The following is a 27,152-nucleotide window of genomic DNA, read 5'->3' on the forward strand; positions in this document are numbered from 1 at the left end:
TTATTGACTTCTTGAGAAGATTTCCAAGAAGAAAGTAAACCTACAGACATCGGTCTTATTCAACTATATAAATTGTAAATCATTTGGAAAATGTGCAGCTCACATTACAGTATCGAATTAAATAATGTATGGACAACTCAAAAGCATACCTCTTAAAACTTTATTATCTATTTTACTTTAGCTAACCTAAAAGGTTTAATTTTTACATTTTAGTTACTTTAATAATGATAAATAAAGAATACACAAGAAATAAAGTATGTTACCTAGATCTTTTTTTTTTTTGCTCTCGACTGCCAATAAAACTTAACCCTACTTCTTAATATTAATTATACTACTGCATTAAATAATTTCTATTTAATTAAATAATGCACCAAATAACATAAAATAATAACATGCAAAAAGGAAACAATTTTCCATAAATATCATAAATTTTCTGACTTTCTAATTGTGCAATGAATGTCGTTAAAAATTCATCTAATCTCATCAATGTGTTCCCATGGGAATTAAGTTTGAACAGGAAGAAAAATAGACAATTTTCCGTACAGACAACAATATAATATAATACATCATTTGATAGAGAAAAATGTTGGCTTTCTATTGATTAGAAATAATATAGTCTTAAATGTGAGAGAGAACTATTGGCAAGTTCTGAAAAAGAGCATGTTACTAAATGAGATTCAATGTCTGAATGATGAAAACATTATAATGAGTAATTTACATTAAATTTCATACTTCTTGGAGGGGTGGTAAAAAATTAGAGAAGAAGGAAGACATAGATAGTTCTCATACTATGGTAGATTGAAAATTTGTTTAAATATTTCTTTTAAAATTAAGAACTTAAAACTTACATAATATTAAACTTTGATTTATTATCTACATTCTGATGCCAAGTTTATTCATATACGTTGATAATAAAGTAGCTTAATTAAATTTTGAATGGAACTTTGTAAAAGGTTGTCACATGCAAACTTTGATCTACCCGAGGTGAAAGGGTTAATCATCTGGTACTTTTAGGTGGCTTAACTTTCATGCAATATGATGTCATTGATGGAACCTGCCAGAAGTTGATTGTGGACAGCTGTGTACAAACTGTATGCTGTTTAGTTGTTAAGGTTCAAAGCAAAGTATTTGTGCTTGCCTTGCTTATGGGGCATTTTGCAGTGCGTACTCAGTAATCGGGTCTTGGGGGGGTCCAATCTCAAGTGTTCTGACAAATTCTCGTGTGTATGGAACCCAAGAATTTGGGTTAACTAGAATCCTGCTTACCCAACCTCTAGAGTCAACTGGTGTACCTTGTCTAACATATTAAACCATAAACTCTGATATTCAATAGTACTTACCCATAATCTACAGTCAACTGGTCTGAAATATTAAACCATAAACTGTAGTATTCAACAGAACTTAACTAAGATCTACAGCCAACTTGCCTACCTTGTCTAACATATTAAACCATAAACGCTAGTGTTCAACAGTACTTACCCACAATTTACAGTCAACTGGTCTACCTTGTCTAACATATTAAACAATAAATTCTGGTATTCAATAGTACTTATCAAAGATCTACAGACAACTGGTCTACCTTGTCTAACATATTAAGCCATAAATTTGTAATCAACAGTACTTATCCAAGGTCTACAGACAAATGGTCTACCTTGTCTAACATATTAAGCCATAAATTGGTAATCAACAGTACTTATCCAAAACCTCCAGACAACTGGTCTACCTCATCTAACCTATTAAACCATAAACTCTGGTATTCTATAGTACTTTACAAAGATCTATAGCCAACTTGCCTACCTTGTCTAACATATTAAACCATAAACGCTAGTGTTCAACAGTACTTACCCACGATTTACAGTCAACTGGTCTACCTTGTCTAACATATTAAACAATAAATTCTGGTATTCAATAGTACTTATCAAAGATCTACAGCCAACTTGCCTACCTTGTCTAACATATTAAACCATAAACGCTAGTGTTCAACAGTACTTACCCACGATTTACAGTCAACTGGTCTACCTTGTCTAACATATTAAACAATAAATTCTGGTATTCAATAGTACTTATCAAAGATCAACAGTCAACTGGTCTACAGAATACAACATAGTAAATAAACTGTGGTATTCAATACTATTTAATGAAGATCAACAGTCAACTGACCTACCTTATCTAACATAAAGGTAGACCAGTTGTCTGTAGATCTTGGATAAGTACTGTTGATTACCAGTTTATGGTTTAAATCTAACATATTAAACCATAAACTGATTATCAACAGTACTTATCCAAGATCTACAGACAACTGGTCTACCTTGTCTAACATATTAAACCATAAACTGATTATCAACAGTACTTATCCAAGATCTACAGACAACTGGTCTACCTTTGTCTAACATATTAAACCATAAACTGATTATCAACAGTACTTATCCCAGATCTACAGACAACTGGTCTACCTTGTCTAACATATTAAGCCATAAATTTGTAATCAACAGTACTTATCCAAGGTCTACAGACAACTGGTCTACCTTATCTAACATATTAAACCATAAACTCTGGTATTCTATAGTGCTTTAAGGCATTTTCAAGAAATTAGTACTTACAAAAGAACAGCCAGCTGGTCTGTTCATGTGACATGTTAAACAAGATACTTTGATTGAAATCAGTAAGGTAACGATTTTAATAAATTTATAATTTACCCCTGGAACAACAGCCAAATGGTCTTTCTTTTCCTTTCCTTCATCTCCAGGTGGTCCTGGGGGCCCAGGTGGGCCAGGAGGACCAGGTATATATTGTACACCTGAAAAGAAGAATAAAGGTTATGAGTAATTTACAATTTCACAATAACACAGTTCTAATTACGAGAATTATGATTAATTATTGGATGTAAGTTCAAAACTATCATTGATTTTCTGAAGAATCCCATTATTAAAACAGAGCTCACAATGTGGTAATTTTACAGTTATACCTGCACACAATTACCTGATCTCTGCAAAATCTTAGCATAAATTATATTTCTTTCATATATATGACTATCATATATATCATATATGTTTTCATTTAAAAGTAATATTATTCATTTCTTTAACTTTTGCTTACTATCAGTATTATGTATCTTATTTTAATGTAACCATCAACTAGTTCTATACTGAGAGGTAAACACATAATACCATGTAAAGTACTTTACAATAAAGTTTAAACCTACACTAATGGGGCAATATCAAATTTTTATAGATACTAGTATCAACATTTCAAGCCTTCTTCAGACAAAAATTGTACTTAAAAAAGATATGTGAAATGTTGAAACTTGTATCTATATAAATTTGGTATTGTTCTGTTAGTGTGGACTTAAACTTTATTGTAGTTCTATACTGATTTATTTAACATCATACATGCACCAACCTAACATATTACCATCTTACATTATATAATTACTAAATGCTGTACCATCTAATAATGTAAGAGTTTCTATTGGGTTTTCAGTAAACATGATTGATCAGTTTTTCATTCTTACCTTGGGAATGCCCATCTGGTCTGACTATTTTGTAGTCCTTGTAAGCTTGTAACAAAAACATAGACTCAATGCCTCAGAATAAAACTTGTTAGCTACTCTCCTACACTCTATGAACAGCTTATTCGACAAGACAATTTGTTTATGTTTTTAATTATAGATAACAGCATCGTTTAGAGGACATTTAGTAAGAAATAAGTGTTGGGTCATGGTACTTGGTAGCCACACAACACATATATAAGAATCCCGTGGCTTTTAATGAGAACTGGCAAGTAACTGCTTACATCCTAAGGTGTAATTAGCATGCTTAATATATGATGTAACTTGAAAAGTTATCAAATATAAACCAAGGTATAACCTACAGTTATGGTAAAGAAAATACTCGAGATAAAATAGAGAAAAGTTTGATAAATATTTAATTTGGAACTATAATTTTGGGATTTCGTTATGATGTTCTAAATGATTTTACAGAAAAAGAGGTTTTTGAATGTTTAAACAAAATATGGGAATAAAATATGTGGCAGTAAGGGTTTACCATGCCAGTTTTGTGAATGTTTTATTTGCTTGTTTGGTGTTAAGCACAAAGCTACACAATAAACTATCTGTTCTCTTCTCACCATGGGATCAGAACCCCATTTTTAATATTAAAAGCCCACAGACAGCCACCAGGGAGGGGCACTTTGTGAAGGATTTTCTATAAACATAATATGCAACAGGTAACAGCTAGGCTGAAAAGAGACTGACATATAAATACTTGATAAGCGTTTTCAAATTGAGCATATACAAAAAAAAAAGTCGTTGTTCATTAGATAATGCAACAGGTAACTGATGACTGAAATAACATTTGTGTTTAAGTTCTTGGTAATAACTTACATTTTTATATTTTAAAAAATGAACTGTTTCTTCTCATAATTTGAACCTGTAACAAGTAACTAATAAGTAAGATGATACTGTTGTCTCTTTTCTTGACAACAGTTAAAATGTAACGTGTAGAAGAAGACAGAACATCTAACAGGAAAGTGATGCCTAATTACTTGACAAAATTTTGGATATAATCTAAAGAGTAGTCCTTTATTAAACAGACAACAAAGTGATGAAATGCATACATAATGTTGAAACAAATATAACTTAAACTATTGAAAGAACAAAATACCTGTAGGTCTCTCTTCCTCTACATTTAATTAATTAATTTCTAAACAATTTTACTTACTTTGATCATTGATAGAGTTGGATGTTCGAAAGAATTCAGATCCTGGTAGTCCAGGTGGCCCAGGTGGACCTGGTGGTCCGGGCAAACCAACACCAGATGGTCCTGGAAGGCCCTCTACGGTCTCTCCTGGTATACCCTAAAGTAATCAGAAGGAGGCTTATAGTAATTTTACTTTCACAACATTGCACACATGGTTCAAAAAGTTTCTTAAAACAAACAAATAAATACCAAAGATAACATCGTTAAAACATATCTTACAGAAAGACCAAAAACTGAAATAAAATGAGTAAAACAAAGACCATGTTAAAGTGTAACTAACAGAAAACTCATCAATAGACTAAGAGCTTCAAGAATTTTTATAAAACTAACTAAATTGCTAAAAAGCTACAGCTGAAACCCACTGAGAACTCAAATATTTTAACTGATACAAAGTTAGTTGAAACTTAAATCAGTTAAACTAAAACCATTTACTGAAACCACATATAAACTAATGGTATAAACACTGATAAGAAACTGAAAAACAAATCAGCTGGAATCCCAAACAAGAAAGATTTCACGACCTAGTGATTTCAAAACTAATATAAAAAAACAAACTCAAACCAGTTACTGAAACCTACCAATTAATCTAACTGCTTGAAACAACTTTTTGGTATCTACTTTTTAGAATCTCTGGTTTATCAATAAGTTAATTTGTTTATCACAATGTACTGGCTACTTTAGCCTACCAACAGGCAAGAAATCAGAGCAGGAGCTCATTGATCATATCCAAATTACCACAAACTGTAAATGTTAACTCATCCTTAATAAAAAAGAAACTTAATTTTATTGACCATATCCATTTGTTCTGGGATCCATTGTTTATCTGAGACAATCAAAAATTGATATTATTAATGAAGAAATGTTATGAATCATCTTGTAGACTGTCTGTCTTGTAGCTCTTTTGTCCAGTTTGTACTAAACAACACCATAATTGCACTGCATTTGTTTTGCAGTTAGAAAAAATTAATAGTATAGTTATTCCTGAGTAAATTGATTCAAAAATACCACAGACTGAATACCTAGATCCAAATAGCTAAAAACAGAACTTGCCAATGCTTTAAAAAATATAAATCTTTATAATGACTACACACAAATATAATGAACAATCCAATTTATCATCAACAACTTAAAATCATAAGTGTCAATCCAAGCACAGCAATTGTCTTGTCAATCAAACTTGATACTGAGAAGGCCTTTCCATACCACTTATTGGTTTACTGCACCAGAATGGAAAGTGGTGTGTATATTAGTGAGTTCAGATTCTTGGGTATGACCCCAAATGCACCAGAAAATAACACTTCTGCCTATGAAATACAAATTTTCCCAGGAGAACATGCTAAAACAGAAACCTTTTATATAATCTCATTGGAAAACAGTCGTATAACTGGTATAAAAGACAATAAATAATTCACAGACAGAACAGGTCTAAGAATCATTAAAACCTAAAAGATGCAAAAAACACTTAGAATTAAAGCCAGTAAGATTTGATTTAAAGAAAACAGGTGATCTCAAAATTGGTACAAACTAAACATTAATCCAGTGAAAACTAAGTGTATAACATAAACATTTTTCAATTTCATTCAGAAGTTCTTATCAATAATATATATATATATACAAGATTAGTAAAAATTGTTAAATTAAAAATGGGGAAGAGGGATTGTCAAAAAAGTACAGAAATAAGTTGAATCAAAATGCAAAGACTATTTTAAGCCTACAACTGGGGACTAAAAAAAAAGTACACAAACAAAGCTGGAAATAGTGTCTACATTATTTTCTCAAGCTATATATATCCCTATTTTGACTCCATGTCTCCAGTACTTACGAATTTTAGTAGTAATCCCTATTCCACTTTTAAAATGTAAAATATTTACTAATCTTGCTTCTTAAGTTTTTTATGTCCATTTATAGACAATAAATTTTAAGCTATATACGTGCATATGTATTCAGTTGCATGCTACATGTTGTTCAACATGTTTTTTTTTTTGGCTTTTTTTTACACCAAATCACAACACTGAACTTATTCAAAATAAATACAAAATGTACCACAAAAACTAAACACATGTACTGGTATGCAACTACAACAAAAACAAAATGTAAAATTGTTCTAAAAGTATCATCTTAAAGGCAAAAATTGTATTATCACAAATTTAATGACCAGCTTCCATCAATGTCATAGTATAATGTAAAAAAAGATGAGCAGCAACAAAGCAATCTTGTCAAGACAGATTAATGTTTGTTCTAAGACAAAACAAATAGAACACAGATTAATGTTTCTTCTAAGACAAAACAAATACAACACAGAATAATGTTTGTTCTAAGACAAAACAAATACAACACAGAATAATGTTTCTTCTAAGACAAAACAAATAGAACACAGATTAATGTTTCTTCTAAGACAAAACAAACAAATACAACACAGATTAATCCAATGTAAACAAATGTAGTAACATGCTTACCTTGTTAGGTCTACATATGTATGTTCTTCAACAGCCTGCTGTGCACAAGTGTTTGCTAGACTAAGGTGACATAAATAATGCATGCAAAACAGACAATAGCGACACACTTAGCACAAGTCCCCAATTAGTGACAACATTTACAACTACTACCTTAACACCAACTATTTAAAAACAGCAATAACTATATGAAATAATGTTATATGCAGTGCTAATAAATACTGTATACACACACACGATTTCAATTAAGTATAAGAAACAGTAGAAATAATCACCACCATTTTCTGTGTAGAAAAATCTACTACAGTAATTGTCCTATAAAAATTAGCTGAAATAGAGTCCCGGAAATCCACATAGAAAAAGCAAACTCGATCAAAGATGAACGATAGTGACTCAAGTAAAATCAGGAACCTCTCATGTGGCAGTTTCCAGTTAATGCACAAGTTGTAGTTCCCAAGTAGTGACACGCTTGAAAAACACTGTATTTTTTGATGGTGGAAAGTGAAGGACTTACAAAATTTTGCAGCATGACAAAATTAAAGATGTTGAATTAAGTTTAAAATTACTTTCTCAGTTTTCTGCAAAATTCCTGTGTAATCCCACACTACAGTAGATATTACTTGCAATAATTTTATAGTGCAGTCATAATAGGAATTTGTAACTCGACCAAACTGTCAGCAGTAAGTCTCCAGCCTTGTTTGCTTAGTTTTTCTGCAATCCCCATTTGTAGTATTTAAATTTTTTAACCATCTTGTATGCTGGCTTTTTTAATGCACAGCAATGGGCAAGTATATTCATAGAATAAAACACCTCCTCACTAAGCGCATATAAAATTTTACCAGTAGAAAAGTAGCCTTTTCAAATAAAAAAATACATCTAAAACATCACTTTAAGTCAAGCTTTTGTCTTTTAAAGTAATTATTTACTGAGCTAGGTAGCTTTGTGGCTGAAATTTCATGTAAAAATGCATCAAGTACAAAAGCAGCTGCTCAGAACAACATCCCATCTACTATGTATTTATAACTACATAAATCAATTTTCAATGAAAAATAATCTACTTTTAAATAGGTCATGGACATTCACAGTTCTTCATACAGTATATGTTTAGGTTTCGTGCAAAATATCCAGCCAATAGTGCTGTAAGCTTGTGAAACAATAATATTAATAATAATAATATGAACAAATGTGCAAATTTTGATTCTGTCTATAATTGTGAAATCACTTAACTATTGAAAAGGAATATTTTGAGTGTTGTTTCAAGAATAAGTCTGCTTTTTAAGGTGGTTTTGCCCAAGTGTTCTATTAGAGTTTTAAGCAAATTCCTGTACAATCCCTATTATGAGCTATGATAGTGGTTCATGATAACTGAATGATCAATTTTACAAGTGTAAAACAACTCAAAGCATCAACTAAGAGCTCAAACTAGAACAATTTATATTGTTTCAACAGGTACTCTTAAGAACTGATATAAAATTAACTGAAAACTACACCAGCTAGAAATGAAAGCAACTACGGATTAATTAATAGATTATAAAAAAATTGATTATTTTGTCTGAAACACAGGTCAGATTTATCTGAAAAAAACTCAATTATTTTTCAGAGTCTAAATACTAATAAAACAAACAGGACACTCACTGGTGGACCAGGAGGTCCTGGTGGCCCTGGAACTGGTATAAATTCCACTTCACCGGTTGAAGGTAATCCTGGAGGTCCTGGTTCTCCTTTTTCACCCTGGACGGTAAAAATAAAGTTACTCATTTAACTAAAATAACTGTTTACACAAATCAAGCATTTTATAAAACTACTCACTAGTTACACAAATAAAAAGTTTACAAGCATTTAATTTAACTTTAATGAAAGAGTCAACAAAAGTCCTCATAAGTATTCAAAAGCACTTTATAAAAGTTGGCTGGCCATTCTGGATATTTGTGCAAATTTACTCAAAGGATAGCTATCTGCATAAGCTATCCCTAATTTTAAACTGATAGACTAGAAGGAAGGGAGCTAGTCAACATCACCCACTACCTTGTTGGGCTGCTATAACCAAATAATGGGGTTTAACTGTCACTCTTACAATGCATCCATAGCCCCAAAATGTAAAGGGCAATTTTGCATCAACAGAATATAAGCCATAGACCCTCAGATTCAGTCCAGTATGATACTACTAAGCCACATCTGGTTCATTTATAAAAGTCATATGGGGACCAACTGATTACAGAAATTATAAAACAATGTATTATTTTAAGATAAACTACAGATTACAGAAATCATGCATTAAGTTACTAATTAAATTATAATCAATCATTGCACAAATAAAGCAATTTATGCAACTACTCAATTAACTAAATAAATTCAGCCCTTTAAAAAACAATTTATTATTAATTAGTTACAACATCATAACTCTGGTAGTTCAAATAATACAATTAGTTGAGTGTTACTTAATACTGAACTTCCTAGCAGAAAAGTTTGAATAAATAGTGCTGAATATCATAAAAGCATATTTTGACCTTTGACCCAGATTTTCCTGGTATTCCACTAAAACCTCGTGGTCCAAGAGCTCCAACTGGACCTTCAGGACCAAGTGGTCCACGAACTCCTGGGTCCCCTTGACTGCCTTTCTCTCCTTTGGGACCTATTTATATAAATACAATAGTGAAATCCAGTTCTCTCTATATATGTGTGTGTGTGTGAGTATATATATAAATAATACCTGTATGTACATACATATTCTAGTTTTTAAAACTGAAGAAAGCCTTAAAAACCCTAAATTAATGATTGTGAAAATTTGAGATATAGCATAAATTGTTACCATGGATTGTGCAAGGTAATATTTTCGTACACTGAAAACATATTTCCAATAGGTATTAGCTCCACTAACATAATATCTTTCCTCTCGTTTAGTGCTGCCCTCTATATGTGCAAATGTTTTCAATTGCAATTAGCCTTGAAACTCCCACCTATTCCACATTCATAAATAAGCATGCAGCAACCATCCACCAACAGGTGTATGGCACACTCTCTTGATACAGGTTTCTCCCTCTATACCATTCATTCTAACCTTTATTTTGAGACTAGGCATAAAAGAAACACCAGAAGTAGGGAGGAAGTGTGAGATGAGGTAAGTACCTATTGGAAACATATTTTCAATTTTGGAAAATATTAACTTTCAATACAGTATCTTACTTCCACTCATATAATAGTTAGAATTCCACATTGAAGAGGTGGAGAGACTGGTGCAAAAGTTACCTAGATGAGCATCTTCCAGAAAGTACCCAAAGAATGTCCATGGAGTGTGTCCTCTATTTAGAGAGGAACACACCTATGGGAGACCACACCACATCTGTACCAGGTATACTCTTTGCACAATGAGGTATTAAGTGTCACATAAATTGGCTGAAATTAATTGAAGCACATTCATTAATGTATACACATTGGTTGGTCCAGCTCAACACGGAACAGAAACACATGGGAATCGATATCCAGGAGATGGAAGGATGGAGGGTTCCCAACCAAATATAGTAATGGTATGGAAAACGAAACACATGTGCTCTAGGGTGTAGAATGGCTAGGTAGCTCCAGACTGTACGCAGTGGGTTAACTTCAGTCCAAATCCAAGCAACCTCACGTATTTATTATCCATTCCACAGTAAGAGGAGGGTCCATACTGTCTTCATCATAAGCCTATGAGACAGGAGGGAAGATGTTCCATTCTGTCTGACTAGACAGGGCACATGAGTGCAAGTCCTTAACCAACACCAGCCACTCAGGAACCTGACATCCAAATGATGGTAGGAAGGGAAGTTCCTATGTGGTGGTTCATTGAAATACCTGGTCCAGCTCCATGTACTACCATAATGTACAAATCACAACACGCAAGTGGTATGCTGTGGGTATCCCAGCCAACTAGAGTACCTGTCAATCAGTCTAGTTCTCTGCAATACTGAAAATTCAAGCATCAACTAGTACATTGTATCTGTGTTAGGACGAGGGCTCTCAACCAACACATGCATGAGGACTTATGTTGAATGGTCCAATTCAAATCCAAAACCAATGGTCCAAGAACTGACTGACATTCAGGTGGTGGTAGGATAAGGGGTCCCAATCAGAGGTGAAATGCATTATGGTGGACCTACTCCAGTTTCTGATTTTGTGGGAAGATCTACAGCAGCACACCACTCCCCTACTCTCTACTGAATTGGATTGAGCAGGTTCAAGTGGAAGCTTCTTTGGTCCACCACCCCAGCAGCTAGAAACTGGTAAAGACTCCCATACTCCACTCGAAGAAGGGGGAAGCATTGGGGAGTCAGGAGGAATGCTGACACCAGAGACTGTGCAATGGGTGACCACAGAAACCTTATTTTGAAAAGCAGGATGCCCCTGATTTATTCAATCAAAGAAACAACAGAGATGGGCAGCTATCATTGTAAGGATTTGTAATTTGGATATATAATGTCTACAGTATTTGCAGCCTTGTTTGCTTACTTTTTTTAATGATCTTTACTTTCAGGTTTTTAAATTCTCAATTTTTTATTTATGTTGTTTGCTGGCTTTTTATATGCTCAACTATGGGCAAAGGAGTGCTTGATACGGTAGCTAACCTTATATATTGTAGTGATAATAAACATAGCTAGTCGATATGGGTCATGATGATTTACTGTAGCTATTGACTATTTGATCACATTAGTTCAAGATGTAAAATGTTAAGCTGCAGCTAGAGATTGTCATGAAGATTTGTTTGAGAATATAATGAGCATTTATAGTTTCTGTGGAACTAAATTCTTTATACACATGCATAGTAATGGGCAAATATATTCCTAAACTAAGACACAACCCCCACTAAGCTCAAATAAAATTTTACCAGTAGAAAAGCAGGCTTTTCAAATAAAATATATAAGTCTAAAATATCACTTTAAATAAACATTCATGTCTTTTAAAGTAATTATTCTAAGAATGCATGAAATAAAATTTCATATTATGTGTACTGATTTTTTTTTACTCCTTCACTTCATACATAATATAGGGGTTGGCTCCCTAAAGATACTGATTGTAAAATGTACAAATCATTGAGTATCTACATGTTACAGTCATCTAATGTTCATTTATTATTGGCTGATAATTCCTGTTTCACAATGTACTTAAGCTTTTTAAAGGAACACCAGAGTTTGTAAGAAAGGGGTAACGATAACATCATTTACACTAGAATTATGATGTTTTTTAGCTTATGTGAACTATCAAAATCATAGGACTTAGAAAAAGATATGTTATGTGTATAAAATACTTCTTCATGTTTGTACCTATAAGTAGTATTTCATCCTATTATATTAATACGAACAAAAAATTTGGGAAATATATTTTAACCATTATAAAAGTGTATAGAGAATTTGTCAAAGTTTAAAGTGGATTCTTTAATTTTTCAGTCAAGACACTTATCATGACATCCAACATGTTGTTATCTGCTTGTAGTATCCCATGCTCTTTTCCATGATGCTCAGCAATATCATTGTTTGAACTGGGACTTTGGATGTCTTGTATATGTTCAGGTATTCTATCATGTACAGGTTTCTCAAACTTTAACATAACCACATTGTAGATACAGTATCAAATTGAAACATTTCTCTCAAAGAATGAATGTACTACTATTGTTAATATAGTTATATAGAAATACTTTTGTTAATGTAGAGTAAAATGTGGCATTAATTAACTAATCAAAGGTAGCTACTATTGTTGAAAGTATCAAATGCAACTATTTTGTTAATGTAATGTAAAATGTAAAAATAGGTTAGTGTAACAATTATAATTAAAACTAACTACTAATGTTAATACATGTAAAATGCAATGCTTTTGTTTATGTAAAGTAATTGTAACTATTAGTGTTAAGGCTACATGAAAAGTAATTACTACTGCTAATATAATGTCAAACATAATCAACAGTGTTAACACAGTGTTTAATAAAACCACAATTGTTAGTATGGCATTATATGCAACCACTATAATTAAATAATGTAATATTATTGGTGTCTTACCTGGAACTTTAAGGAATTTCAACCCTTCTACTTCCTGGGTATCAATCAAAGTTGAAAAAAAACACAAAAAAACTACAAGTTAGAGGCAAACACTGGATTGTTTTAAAAATAAAGCATTCTAAAACTACTTTGTTAGAAAATATGAGAATTGAACTTAACAGATAAAAATCATGACCACAAGTGTATTTATACTTAAATAAGTGAATAAAAACATGTACAATGTATAAACAATGCATGCAAGGATAAATATCAAGTTTTATATAGATAATCTTAGGTATTAAAACACCATATTATAATAACACATCAAACACTCCAATACTCTTACATCTATATATGGATATTCATTTCCTACATATAAACAAATATCACAACTGTAATTCTAAACTCAACATTTTTCAACCACAGGTCCATGGACCAGCACTGATCCATCACAACAAACGTGCAGGTACATTGGATTTCATGAAAACAAACAAAAACTGACAGAATATTTCTATGCAAATCGTAATGTTTTTTGCTGTACTTGCATTTTAGTGGTCTCCAACAGCTTATGGAGTCAGCAAGCTGGTCCCTGATACCAAAAAGGTTGAAAAATGCTATCTTTACTCAATGCTAGTTATATCAGTCTGTAATGGACTACAATATGCATACTATATTTTTACCAATATATTTATCTACAGTATTCATTTAAATACATAACTTGTTGCTAACAGTAAACAAAAATCACCACTAGGAAATATCTGTGTTGAGATTTGTTACTATTACAATATTCATAGATGGAGCTGTCTCATTAATGCATTTTATAATATACCAAGAACTGTAATTATATTACTCTTCAATACTTGTATCCAGAAGTAACTATTACAACATTCTGCAAGAACAATATTAAGTTAAAGTTATTATGAGTCTTACTGTGATGTAACATTATACTAATTATTGAACAACAGATCATGCTTTGCTAGCATAGGTATTGTACATCATAATATTAAGTTATATTAGGAAATTGTGAGGATACACTATTATGTATTAATTCTATAAAGTTTTGTTCCAAAACTCACTCCTTCTTCAAATGATAGTTGTCCTGGCTCTCCTCTTTCTCCTTTCTGCCCTTTCAAGCCTATACCTGTGCTTCCTTTCTGGCCTGGCACTCCAGGTGGTCCAGGTTTACCCTACATAACACAAGATATTAAAAATTTCTGATAATCTACATTTAACTTATGAAACAAAATTTATTAAAAACTGTAACTGTCCACAGCTTATCTCAAACAAAATACAAAATTAATGTGCTGTACTCCAAGATCACAATATGCAATCAGATGTATTAAACATTCAGATAGTTGAAATTTACCCCTAGTCAAAAACAAATTTATATTAAATGTTCTTATAGTTTAGGTTTACACTGTGTAACAAAAAGTACACATTCTGATAATCTATACACTCTCTACAAAGCAAAACTTAGCAAGCATTCTGATAGCTTAAGTTTATCCTATGTAAAAATATAATAGATATTTTACTATTGAATATCATGTTCATTGAATGTTTCTGATTAAAGTATGTCAAACACGCTAAATAGTGAGCTTAAGTAAACAATAATATTACAGTATGGCTTGGAACAAAGAAGAAATAATTTATTTTCAATTATCAAGATCAATAGACTTACTCTCATATCCACAAATTACTCATGTTAAATGTTCATCTTTTAAACAAGAAATAATCTAAAAAAAAATTTCGTTTTTATTACTTAGCTCATATTGCCACAACAAACTGTTAGACTTGTATGCAGTTTATTGACAAATTCATAGACCTGATTTTTAAAGATTAGAATTTCTTCAGATTGATACCAGAATGCTAGAGGGTTTGTTGGCCCAAATCTAAAAGCAGATCAGATTTTTACCTATCAAAGATGAAATATGCATAAACTTTACAAAATTAAAAATGTTTAAGATCTCACAAGAATGTTCCTGTTGTTATCATAAAACAAAATATTTAAGTTAGCTGAACTTATGATTTCAGAGAGGATTCACAGTAACAAACAGATAAAGAAAAATTATTTTTATTTCACTAAAAGTACATGTCACAATAGGTAGAGCATGAATATTTGCTTCTACTATGATGTAAAAACTGATTTGGGTTTTACATCTATTCTGTTAAAAAAAAAGTCTGTCAATGCATAAAAATATAAAAAAGATGAAGATTAAGAACACAGAAAAACTTGACAAGTCCAATACACAAAAGATATATATATGTATTTAACCCTGCATTAATTTTACTAATTTTAACTCATATTTCATTACCCTTTACCTATAAGGGAGTGTTATATATATATGTATTATTCTTAACCTGTTTAATTCACTGTAATTTTACTCTTTTGTTAATTAGTCCATGTATTTTCCCGTTTTACTTAAACTCTTCAAAAATATGTCGTTTGTTGACTTCCTAAAAGTTTAGTGATTGATACAAGATTTTGTGGTTTGTTTTCTTATACAAAATACTGATCGCATTGTATAAATAGATTTACAACACATTCTGACACAAAGGTTAGAATAATATACAAGAAATGTCATTTTCAAATTCAATACTGACATGGGGTGGTGCAGAAAACCTGCAATTGTCAAAAATAGAGAGATCACTTATAAACTCTAGTGATACTCATTTTTATGGTTGATGCAGAAAGCATAGCTGGTATGAGCTTAAGAAAGTAACAGCTGGTAGTATGCAAAATGATAAACTCATGATAAGGTGAGCCCTGTCAAATAACCTGCAACAGCGTAGAATAAGCATAGAAGAGCAGATGAACTGCACTGTTTTGGTAGGGCTTTCTTTTTGGATCAAGACATTCTGAAACTGTCCCTGGTGTTCCTTCATTCCACAGCAGTAAGTAAAAATTATCTTTCTATTCCATTTCATCAGATATTCTGACAATAACACTTTTCAATTGTAATGCTGTTGTTTTTAAATGCCAAATAAGAAAGTAAAATAGAAAATTTTAAATCCATTTATGTATCAAAAGAAGTGCCACATATCAAATAAATGCACTAAAATGGAATAAAAAATTAAAGTGATTCTGTTTCCTGGTAATACAGGTAAGGTAGTCACGTAGTAATGAATCAGTGTAACACAATGCATTCATTGGTTTGAGCTTGAACTACTTATTATACTTAGGGTCAAAACAGACTTCAGAGTTACTTAACAAAGGGAATACTTTTCACTACTTAAAGTTAAACCAAATTTAGTAAATTAATGGTAATAGTTATTTCCAGCTATCTGATACTAGTTTCTTAAAATTGTTCAAAAGCAAAAAAAATAAAAAAAAAGCTCAAGATCATATGAATTATAAATACTTGAAGAAAATTACAGTAATGTTTTGCTTATTAAAGCAGAACTTGAGCTATAATACCTCCATGCTTTAAGTTTGCTTTTTTTTTGAGGGCCACAGATAACAAAAACAATATGAATTTGTACCTTTATTTGAAGGGGAAGTCCAGTCTGCATGCATAAAGTTGAAAACAAACTGTAATCAATATTTTCAAGTATGGTAAAATGAACTTTTGTGCTTAAGGTGAGTAACCATGTTCTAACAATCTTTTTAGTTTGACAGCTTCCATCCGGTACAAGTTAATCAGTTTCAGCAACTGTGTTTCCAATTACTGTAACATTACATGTATATAAGCCAATGTGTATTTAAATGAAACAATTATAAACTAACTGACATATTTATCTAACAATATATGCACCAAGATTAATAATAAGCCCTAATTAAAACAAGATTTGAAACTGATACATGTACCGAGGTTAATACTGAACTCTAACTAAAACAAGATTATAAGCTGATACAGTATTCTAACACTACATACACCTAGGTTAATACTGAGATCTAATTCAAAGAATATTAGAAACTAATTGATACAGTATTCTAACACTCTATGCATTTAGGTTAATACTGAGATCTAATTCAAACAATATTAGAAACTAATTGATACAGTATTCTAACACTTATGCATTTAGGTTAATACTGAGATCTAATTCAAACAATATTAGAAACTAATTGATACAGTATTCTAACACTATGCATTTAGGTTAATACTGAGATCTAATTCAAACAACATTAGAAATTAATTGACATAATATTTTAGCACGACATGTATAAAAGCCAATAATGTTTTCTAATTCAGACATGATAATACAAACTAAATGATACAGTATTCTAATACTACATGTAAAGAAGCCAATACTGTGTTCTAATCCAGACATAATAATGCAAACTAACTGACACAGTATTCTAATACTATTTGTACTAGCCACAACCCAAAAAACATTTGCAGTAGTGTTCATGCCCTTCATTTGAATTTTCCCTTTCTATCATTTTCATGCACACCATTTAAGCTATGCTTTCTTACAAGCATTATGTATTAGATCAATAAATCCTAGTCTATTTGAAAAAAAATGTACGCAGTCAGACAAACTCATGTAGATGTAGAAGGAAAATTAACTAACTTATAACTATTGCAATTCATACTACAAATACATAAATATATATATTCTCTCACTGGAAATCCAGGGAATCCTATTTCTCCAATTGGACCAATTGAGCCAGGAGGGCCAGGGGGACCTGGAGGACCTCGTCTTCCCCGTCTTCCACGCAAACCAACATCACCTTTCTCTCCCTGCAGATTAGTGTATTCAGTATATTTCTAGTTACCAATATTTTTATAATTCTACATCTCTCATTTTTTTTTAAAAAAATGGTGATATTTTTTTCATTAACACACTTTTTTATTGGTTGTACATAGTAAAACTTTTGTTTACTTCATTAACAATGTTTCACCAGGTAAAACATTATGAATAAAGTAAACAAAAGTTTTACTATGTACAACCGATAAAAACTTGTGTGAATTTTAAAAACACAGTGATTTTTTTTTCCATTATCAACAAATTCCCAATAAAATTTCGTTTTTGATAACTTGCAATGAATCAGTTTACCAGGAGTTAAAATTACTGATAAACTGTTATACATACTACACAATACAAATATGACTCAAGATCTACAAGATAGAGGAATGTGTTAAAACTCTTTAAAAAAAAAACCTATATCATTACCCTGCAAATATCTTTTGAAGCAAAATAAAGTAAGAGAATATAATTTTTGGTTAATAAAGGATTTTTCAACATATGTGTATTTTCTTTGTTTGCATATTTCATGGTTCACATTTCAGTTTCTTTCTGTAAGGGAACAGAAGACTGTCGATAATTTGTGACAGTAACATATGAGGCTACATCACAAATATTAAATGAAGAAAATAATTTGATCCCAAGAAATTTGCAAGTAGACATTATTATATAAGCAACAAGAAATATTCAATCTTTAAAAAATATTTATGAAAATGATTTTAAATTTTACCTTATATGTAATAAAATTAAATGTTTGTAAAAGGAAAACCAAACGTACAATAACTTTAGCCACTCCATCCACAGTAACAACTTCAGTGACACCAGGAGGTCCAGGAAGTCCAGGTGGCCCAATTTTACCAGGTGGTCCAACTGGTCCAAGTTCCCCAGGTAATCCTCTGTTTCCTGGTTCTCCCTAAATGGAAGCAGAATTACATAAAGTGAGAGAGAGAGAGTGTGTATGTGTGCGTGTAGAGGGGTTAATGTCCAGCTTCCTCTTCAATATTTTGTCCATGAAATCTATCCATATGACAATTAAGTTCAATTTACAGAAATGTAGTTCATCTACTCAATAACCAATAACTTTTTTGCATTTGCTTTTGTTTGCTCAGTTCAAAAGACACCCTTGTGCATGGCCCAGAATTATACTTTTATTGGCTTTTGTTTCCAAACTGACACATAGGGTTATAAGTTTAACAAATATTCTTGGGTATGATAATTATACATATTCATGCATTTACTTCTGTTTCTTAACTTCCAATATTCAATTTAATGTATATCAGTTTCTATATTTTGTCCAACCTCACAACATTCTACATCTACTACTCCTGTTTTGTTTTCTATTTCTTGATCTATTTAACTTTCTGTAATTAAGCTCTAGATTAAATTTATGGATTTCTAAATGTTTCAGAAATACCTTTAATCCATAGAGTCCAGGAAGTCCAGGTGGACCTTCAGCTCCTTTAAGTCCTTGGTCTCCTTTCTCTCCCTAAAAAAAATGAGTTTCTCATTGTTGATGTTTTTACAAAAATGACACAATAGTGTTTTATGTTTTATATTAGTAAAATAAGTAGTGGTGTGTGTGTTTCCACATAATTTAGGTTTTACTTTGCTTGAATAAAGTAGATCAGTTGATACTGTACATTTCACTACATTAAAATAAAGCTCAAAGCATTTATATGTTATTTGAGAGGTAAAAAAATCACCAAGTAATACAATTACATCCTGAATAGAGTAGTTAATTTTTACAATAAATTCTGAAAATGGAAATTCAATTTAAATTACAAGAACATCATTGTCCTATGACAAGTTTATCTAGTGAATATCAATATACAATATTTTTTCAGAAAATTATAAATGGTTGATGATAAATATTTTTGTTTTTGTTTTCCAAAGTCTGTTTAACTCTCACAAAAGAAAAATTATCTAATAATGTTAAAAACGTTTAGTTTTATTAACCATGAAGGTCAATAAATATTTAAATTACTGTTTGCCCAGTATGATGAAGGTGACAAAATAGTTATGCTATTTTTAACATATAATTGTCATTCACCAAAACATAAGTGTAGAATAAGCTTATATTGAAATTCATGATAAAAGCATTTGTCTGTCACATATGTGTTTATGATTAGACATAGCAATATGGCACAAGTTAATCAGACAATGAACATTATTAAAACCATAAAGATACTAGGCTAGTGGACATAAAAGGTTCACTTCAGATGCAGCAAGGTATCTTTTAATGGATTAAAATAGAAAGTACTTCAATTAACAATATTATACATAGGTTTGTTCATTTCTTTTGATTTTTTGTGCAACCCTACAAAACAACTACCTGCACATAACCATCCCTAATTTTGGACTGACAGACAAGATGGAAGGCAGTATCTCAACAGCACCCTACATCAATGCTTGGGCTACTCTCGTCTGATCAAATAGTGGGATTTGACCATCACTGTTATAGTGCCTTCATGGCCCCAAAGTTTGGACCATGTTTCTGTGGCAATGGAATGTGAATCATGAAGTAGAGTAAGCAGTAATGTATATTTCAATATGTGAGATTAATTAATACCGTATATTTCAAGAAAGTTCATTAGGTAGTAAAATATACATAAATACAACTATATGTAAAAAAAATGCATTCTGTAGTACTATAAGAATCAATAAATCAGATTATATATGTATGTAGGCAAATTTGTTCCATGCCTGAAAGGCTCTGAGGGTTAGTGCTTATTTCAAGTTTCCAATGGCACAAAAAGATGAGAATGGTAAAACAATCCCCCCATAGATGGGATGTGAGCCCATTGCAGTTTAAACCCCAGCAATCAGCTGGTACCAAATTTACAATTGAGTAAACTGAAGGAAATTGGGATAAAGTTTTTTGCTCAGAACACAACAACTAGACATAGTTACTGCATCATAATTAGAAAAATAGTTCATTAAATATTGCATGGGAAGAACTCAGGCTTCATAACACTTGAGTAAATAGTACTGTTGGTTTTAATACCATCTATAATCAGAGAAGGAAGTAGTCATACATATATTAAAATATTTTAATTTACAGTTAAAATATGAATAGATGAAATGTAAAATATCCTTTCACCATACTCTAAGCCAGTGGTTCTAAATCTGTGGTTTATGGAAAACTTGCATAAATATGAAAAGGAAGTGGTCCTCCAAAAAAAAAAAATTCAGTTGGTCCACGAAAATAAAAAGTCTGAGAACCACTACTCTGAATCACAGACTTGAACTATTAATGTAATATCAATCAAATACCAAATAATACTGGGTACAATTTTAATCTGTATATTAGGTTTCAATACATACTTTAGGACCAGGTGGACCAGCTACTGGTACTATTTCTTTTCCTTCTACTGAAGGTGAGGGAGGTCCAGGAGGTCCAATATCACCCTATGAAGACGAAAGTTAAAAGTCACATTTCAAGACAAAAAAAAAAGAATAAGGAGCAATTGTAAAATATACCAAATAAAATTTGTATAAAAGTTAGAGAATAATAGACTTCCTCAATCAACATATTACCTTTCCTCCTTTTATTCCATGAGGCCCACGATCACCTATTAATCCTGGTAGTCCATCAAGTCCTGGTAAACCTTGTTCTCCTTTTAGTCCCTTAGGCCCAACTGGACCCTAGAAACAAGTGTTCCTTTTATACTGTGAAATCTTCAAATATCTTAGTCATGTCTATTGGTGGCAACCACCAGGAAGTTCAACAAAAAAAGAATTACAATGGTTAAACCTTAACCATGTTTTATGTATCTAAGGTCAACAATAATAAAGTTGTGAGTGCTTTAAGTTCTGGGTACATATCCAAGTTGGATAACAATACTTCTGTTATACCTATCCAAACTTGTAACCACAAAGTAACCATCATAGTTTTCTTACTGTAACTTTTAATACATAACTTTTGTACATAAAAAATCAGAGTTCTTTTAATTAAATATTTTGACGAAAGATTTGTTCATGAATATATGGAGTCAAAGTGTTGACTACTCTGAGTGCAAAGTGATTTGTATGTTAAGATTAAAAATACTTTTCATCACTTGAAAATTTTAAAATTTCATTTGCATAACTTCTAAAACCTCCTAAATAAATATCAAACTTTTTTTCCAGTAAGACTTTATATTTTATCTGTTATTTTCTCTACCCTAACTATATGAATTTATCGATTTAACTGACCATGTAACCTTGAAAAATACGAAACAAATCTAAATTATCCTTTTTATTTTCTATAATGATTGCAGATTTTAACAGGAAACAGCAACTGTTTATCCTAAATAGCTTAAAGCTCACAAAAGTCTATATCTGCTCATACTTAATTTTATTAATTTAATGCCCTTTGAACCACGTCTATCTAATAATCCTGCCACACAAGTTGTAAATCACTCGGCAAATGTGTATATATATATATATATATAATGTAACACATGAGCTGCTCTAGTAACATGACGCAATAATACAACAAATGCCAATTCACAACAACTGATATGAGACACTACTCACAACTATCTGTATGTGTTATTTACAAGACACCACTCATTACTGATACTAACTCTAAGACATCACTCACTACTGATGCTAAGTAACAGATTGCTCACTGCTGATGCTAACTAACACAACATTCACTACTGATGTTAATTCTAAAACAATCAAAAGACACTACTCAGTAACTGATACAAAATTATTCGCATCACTCACTAGTGATGCTATCTGTAATGTACCATTTACTTTTGATGTTCCTTCTAATACACTACTGACTAATGATGCTCTCTGTGCTACACTACTGACTAACGATGCTCACATTTTTGTCATCTATAAGAAACTACTTACTATACTCTATAATACTTATAAAATAGTACACACTGCTTAATAAAACTTAAAGTACTACTCACTGTTTAATATTACTTCAAATACATAACCCTCTACTGAATATTTGTGTTATCTGTGAGGTCCTTTCTGCTTGGTGTTTACCTGTAAGACCCTACTTAATTGTATGTGTTGCTTATAAGATAATGTTTAATACTGTATATGTTACTTATAATATGTTATTCAAAGTATGATATTATTACAATGGTTACCTATGTGGAACCATGTGTATCATAATGCTTTTCCTAAAAAGAATACTATCTATTAGTGAGAGGTGCCTGTAACATACAACCACCACTGATTCTCTACTACTGTAGGCTAATTGGTACAATACTTTTTGTTATGCTGCAATATATTTGGAAGGTATATATATTCCTGATGCTCTATACTTTTAAAAATAATATCTAATAAACATTAATAAATAAGACTGCAAAACTAGAAAAGCTATGAAAAGCTTGAAAATCTCAACTCACTACATCTCCTTTAAGTCCTTGATCTCCCTTTTCACCATGAAAACCTCTTTCTCCCTTTATGCCAGGTGATCCTGGGACCCCTGGAAGACCTGAGGGTCCACGAGGTCCAGGTTGACCACTAAAAGGTCCAAGAGGTTCCTCACCTGATCCAAACCATCCAGAAGAATATCCAGATCCATCTAACTAATGTAAAGAAAAACAAAGTTGAAAAATGTAAAGAAACTAAGCATTATCATTATACTAACTATCATGAATATCAAAGTTTTAGATGTAACATTTCAATACTACAATTCAAAATAAATAACAGTTACATAATTTTTTCATACACAGCCATTCTGTTCATAGATAATTATTTGTAACAGATAAGAATGACAAAGACTTAATGTATGGTAATGCCTTCCCTATGAACTTATTACTCAAAGAAACACAAAAACTCTACTGGCAACAAAAAATAATTGAACAACAAAATATATAGTATACCTAAATTACACATTTAGTACTCGTGGCAATGGTACTGAAGCAACACTGACACAATCAGAACTAAAAAAAAGTCCACATACACCAAATATACTTCCTCGACCATGTGATGGAGGTCCAGGTGGACCTGGCAGTCCACGTGGTCCTGGAGTTCCTGGGGTACCATTAAGTCCAGGTTCACCTTTCTGTCCTGGTGGACCTTGTGGACCAGAAAATCCCTGGTCACCCTGATTGAAACCAACCCAATATGAAAAATATGTTACATGAAGAAAAACATATCAAACTAAAATATTTTAACAGGTGGTTTAAACATTTACAGAATTGTTCTTTAAACCAGAATTATAACACTTTGAACATGATATACAGGAAATCAAATAGAAAATTTATAGAACTTATGAAATACGATCTTGTAGTATAGAAAATACTAAAATAAGCAATATTATACTCTACTGATATATTATCAAAGCATTATAGCAATTAACACAAATAATTTTAGAAAAACACATTAGTTACCTGTACACTGTTTGTGAGAGAGCAACAGGTTTTACACATACAAAGGATCAACAAGCACCACAGTTATTTTAAAAAATAACAGGTGAAACAACTACATAAAGAAGCTTTAAAAAGTGTTTTTCAGTAATGTTGAAAATAATTTCTCAATTATACAGACCTTATCACCCTTCATACCAACAGCCCCTTGTATTCCCTGCTCCCCTGGTATGCCCTAGGAAAACAAGTAATTAGGTGAGGATTCATTAGTACAATTTTCAAAGTAAACAAAATGCTCAACAGATCATAATTTTTGTCCTCATTATTCAGACATAAGATAAAAATTCAGTAACAAATGATCATTAACGGTCCATATTAAAAAACCCCAGGGATGCTTAGTTGTTATTAATATAGTAGAAAGTGAAGAACTATCTTGTGATTAATGTAGCTGGTAGGAACAGGTCATGAAGGTTAACATTATCCTAAATTTAAAATGTATTTCCAATAATACTTACCTCCACTGACACTTTAACTATTTCTAGATCTTCAAGGTTTCTACCTTTTTACCCATCTAAGCATTGCACTTGCTTGCTCCGGTCTTTCATACCCCACTTGAATGCCTTTGGCAATATCTAATTTGCAAAACTCTCCACCAACACCAGTACACCCTCTATCCAGATACTGTATATAAGCACCTCATTCAGATAATATAATCCCTTTTTCGAGACTTAAGCCATTCCCAACACTAACACTGGCTCTTAGTGGGGAGGAAGGGTGGGAGAGTGTCAGCAGAGGTAAATATTATTGGAAATACATTTTCAGTTTAGGATAATGTTAACTTCCAAAACATACTTACCATCCACTGCTACTTTAGCTAGAATCCCACATTGAGAAGGTGGAGGGGCTGGTGAGGGCATTATCCATACAGAAAGTATCTGCATAGAACCTGGATGTACCAAGATAAGAGTGAGGTAAAAAGTGGTAAAAACCAAATTACATCCAGAACAGGTATGCTCTTCATTCAGAACTCAGTATCGATATCAAAGGTTGAAAAGTACATGAATAATTATTGTAAGCCAGCCCCAAACAGATAGCCGAGGTTCCACAATTCGGTATTAGAATTAAGGGGTCTTGATTCCTATATCCCACATTGGTGGCTAGGGCAATTCGACTGTAATGTGATATACAGATATACTTTGTATTGGATCCCAACCTATAGCCATAGAGTGATGCATTCCAAACCCCGGAACTACAAAAACAAAGGAAGCAACACTGAAGTGGACAAACTTTCTCTTCCACCTGAAGAAGACCGAAAGGTAACATTCCAGGATCAAAATGATAGGATCATTCATGCCTTACTCAACCAAAGTAACAGAACTCATCTGGTCTGGAATTATGAACATTCATTCTTATTCTCCAACCACATGGGCAAGGGGCATTCCAAGGAGCAATATCTTACCTCCACTCATAAATAGCTAAAATCCCACACTGAGTTGGTGGAATGTTGGGTGAGAAGATGATCCCCCTTTAGAAAGCACCCAAAGGGAGACCACAGGGTGTGTGAATAAATGGAAGGCAACATGCTAGTAGGAGACTGCATCGCTACTGAGCAAGGTATACTCTTTGCCAATGTGAAACTGTGTTGGATAAAGAAAAATATGGGAATGAAGGGAACCCAGGTGTATAGTGGCAAGGGCACGTCAGACTGTAAATATACCACAACCAACACCAGTTGAACCATGATAGGGATATTCGGCCCATGGTAGGAAGAGAGTCCTCTACCTTTCACCTCAGATACTGGAACTGGTAGGATGGAGGAACTTCAGTACCAAGCATCCACAACATCATGTGTGCACATCCAACACAACCATCACCATATCCACCAGGAACTGACATTCAAGGGAGAGTAAGAAGGTGAACAACAAAATGGGGTTCATCTCCAGTCCAGCACCAGGCAGCATTGGGAACTTATCATCCAGTCTGCCATAGGACATGTGAGGACTTATGTGGCTGGTGCAGCTCCAACCATCACCATATTTGTCAGGAACCAACATTTGGGGGATGATAGGAAGGAGGGTGAAATATCTTGGTTGAGAGAAGGATTCCAAAGAAATAACAAACAAGAATAATGGAAGGGAGCAATACAAGCTACATAACAGTGAAAAGCCTTGACAGGACACAAAATACATTCTGAGTCTGAAAAAGGATAAAGATTGGAGATATAATGAATGGAATGGGAAAGAGAGCAAAATTACTCATATGTGCAACCATTGTCATGGGTTGGAAAGACTAATTGAAGAAAAGGAGAACATAGGTATGGTGATACAAGGTACAATGGACATAAAGAGCAACCACATCCGAATGTCAACATCCATAAGCCAAGAGGAGGTGGAAATAGGTCTTGAAGGAGAGATGATATAAGGAGCAGGATGACAAGGGCTTGAAGGGAGAAAGTGTAAAACATGAAGAACCACGTGAATGTTTCAATCAGGTAAGGCAGTAGAACAAGGGGATGATGAAGGCAGAAGGAACAAAAAAAAGAAGATAAAGATGTGAGAAGAAAAACCTAGTGATACCAAGAATAATGGAAAGTGGTCAACAAGACAGCTCAGGACCCAGCAATGGTGGATACAGAAAACCCCCTGTCAAAAAAACCAGGAAAGAAAGGAAGTCAGGTGTGGTGCAGAAGAATGGAACATGGGGAAACCATGATAGAATGACCAACAAAGAAAGAAATCCCAATTATGATGGTAAACTGACATGGAGGAAGTGGGACAGAATGGAAAATTTTGGAAGCAACCCACGGGGAAAGTTCAGACCATCTGGCAAGAGACGAGACAAAAATCATGTGTGAAGCCAGAAAGTGAGAATGGAAGGATGCAGCATGCTGGAATGAGGTTAGTGGAGGAATGTTGGATGGAGGTAGTAGTAGAT

General features: G+C 32.5%; 1 protein-coding gene across 7 annotated transcripts in view; it reads right to left on the reverse strand.

Moving 5' to 3' along the window:
- LOC106465821 (collagen alpha-1(I) chain-like) overlaps positions 1-27,152 on the reverse strand; it is a 154,163-nt gene that overhangs the window by 10,944 nt on the left and 116,067 nt on the right. For all 7 annotated transcript variants that reach the window (XM_022393769.1, XM_013926056.2, XM_022393767.1 and 4 more), the window contains 14 exons: positions 24,400-24,453; positions 23,813-23,956; positions 23,253-23,435; positions 21,436-21,543; positions 21,223-21,306; positions 19,313-19,384; positions 18,677-18,811; positions 17,778-17,894; positions 14,289-14,399; positions 13,234-13,267; positions 9,718-9,842; positions 8,846-8,941; positions 4,719-4,854; positions 2,697-2,797 (listed from right to left, as the gene is read on the reverse strand). In XM_022393769.1, coding sequence (XP_022249477.1) covers positions 2,697-2,797; positions 4,719-4,854; positions 8,846-8,941; positions 9,718-9,842; positions 13,234-13,267; positions 14,289-14,399; positions 17,778-17,894; positions 18,677-18,811; positions 19,313-19,384; positions 21,223-21,306; positions 21,436-21,543; positions 23,253-23,435; positions 23,813-23,956; positions 24,400-24,453 — 1,500 coding nt within the window. The remainder of the gene's footprint in view (positions 1-2,696; positions 2,798-4,718; positions 4,855-8,845; positions 8,942-9,717; positions 9,843-13,233; positions 13,268-14,288; positions 14,400-17,777; positions 17,895-18,676; positions 18,812-19,312; positions 19,385-21,222; positions 21,307-21,435; positions 21,544-23,252; positions 23,436-23,812; positions 23,957-24,399; positions 24,454-27,152) is intronic.

The sequence above is a fragment of the Limulus polyphemus genome, unplaced genomic scaffold (genome assembly GCF_000517525.1).
Source record: "Limulus polyphemus unplaced genomic scaffold, Limulus_polyphemus-2.1.2 Scaffold2061, whole genome shotgun sequence".
NCBI lineage: Eukaryota > Metazoa > Arthropoda > Merostomata > Xiphosura > Limulidae > Limulus > Limulus polyphemus.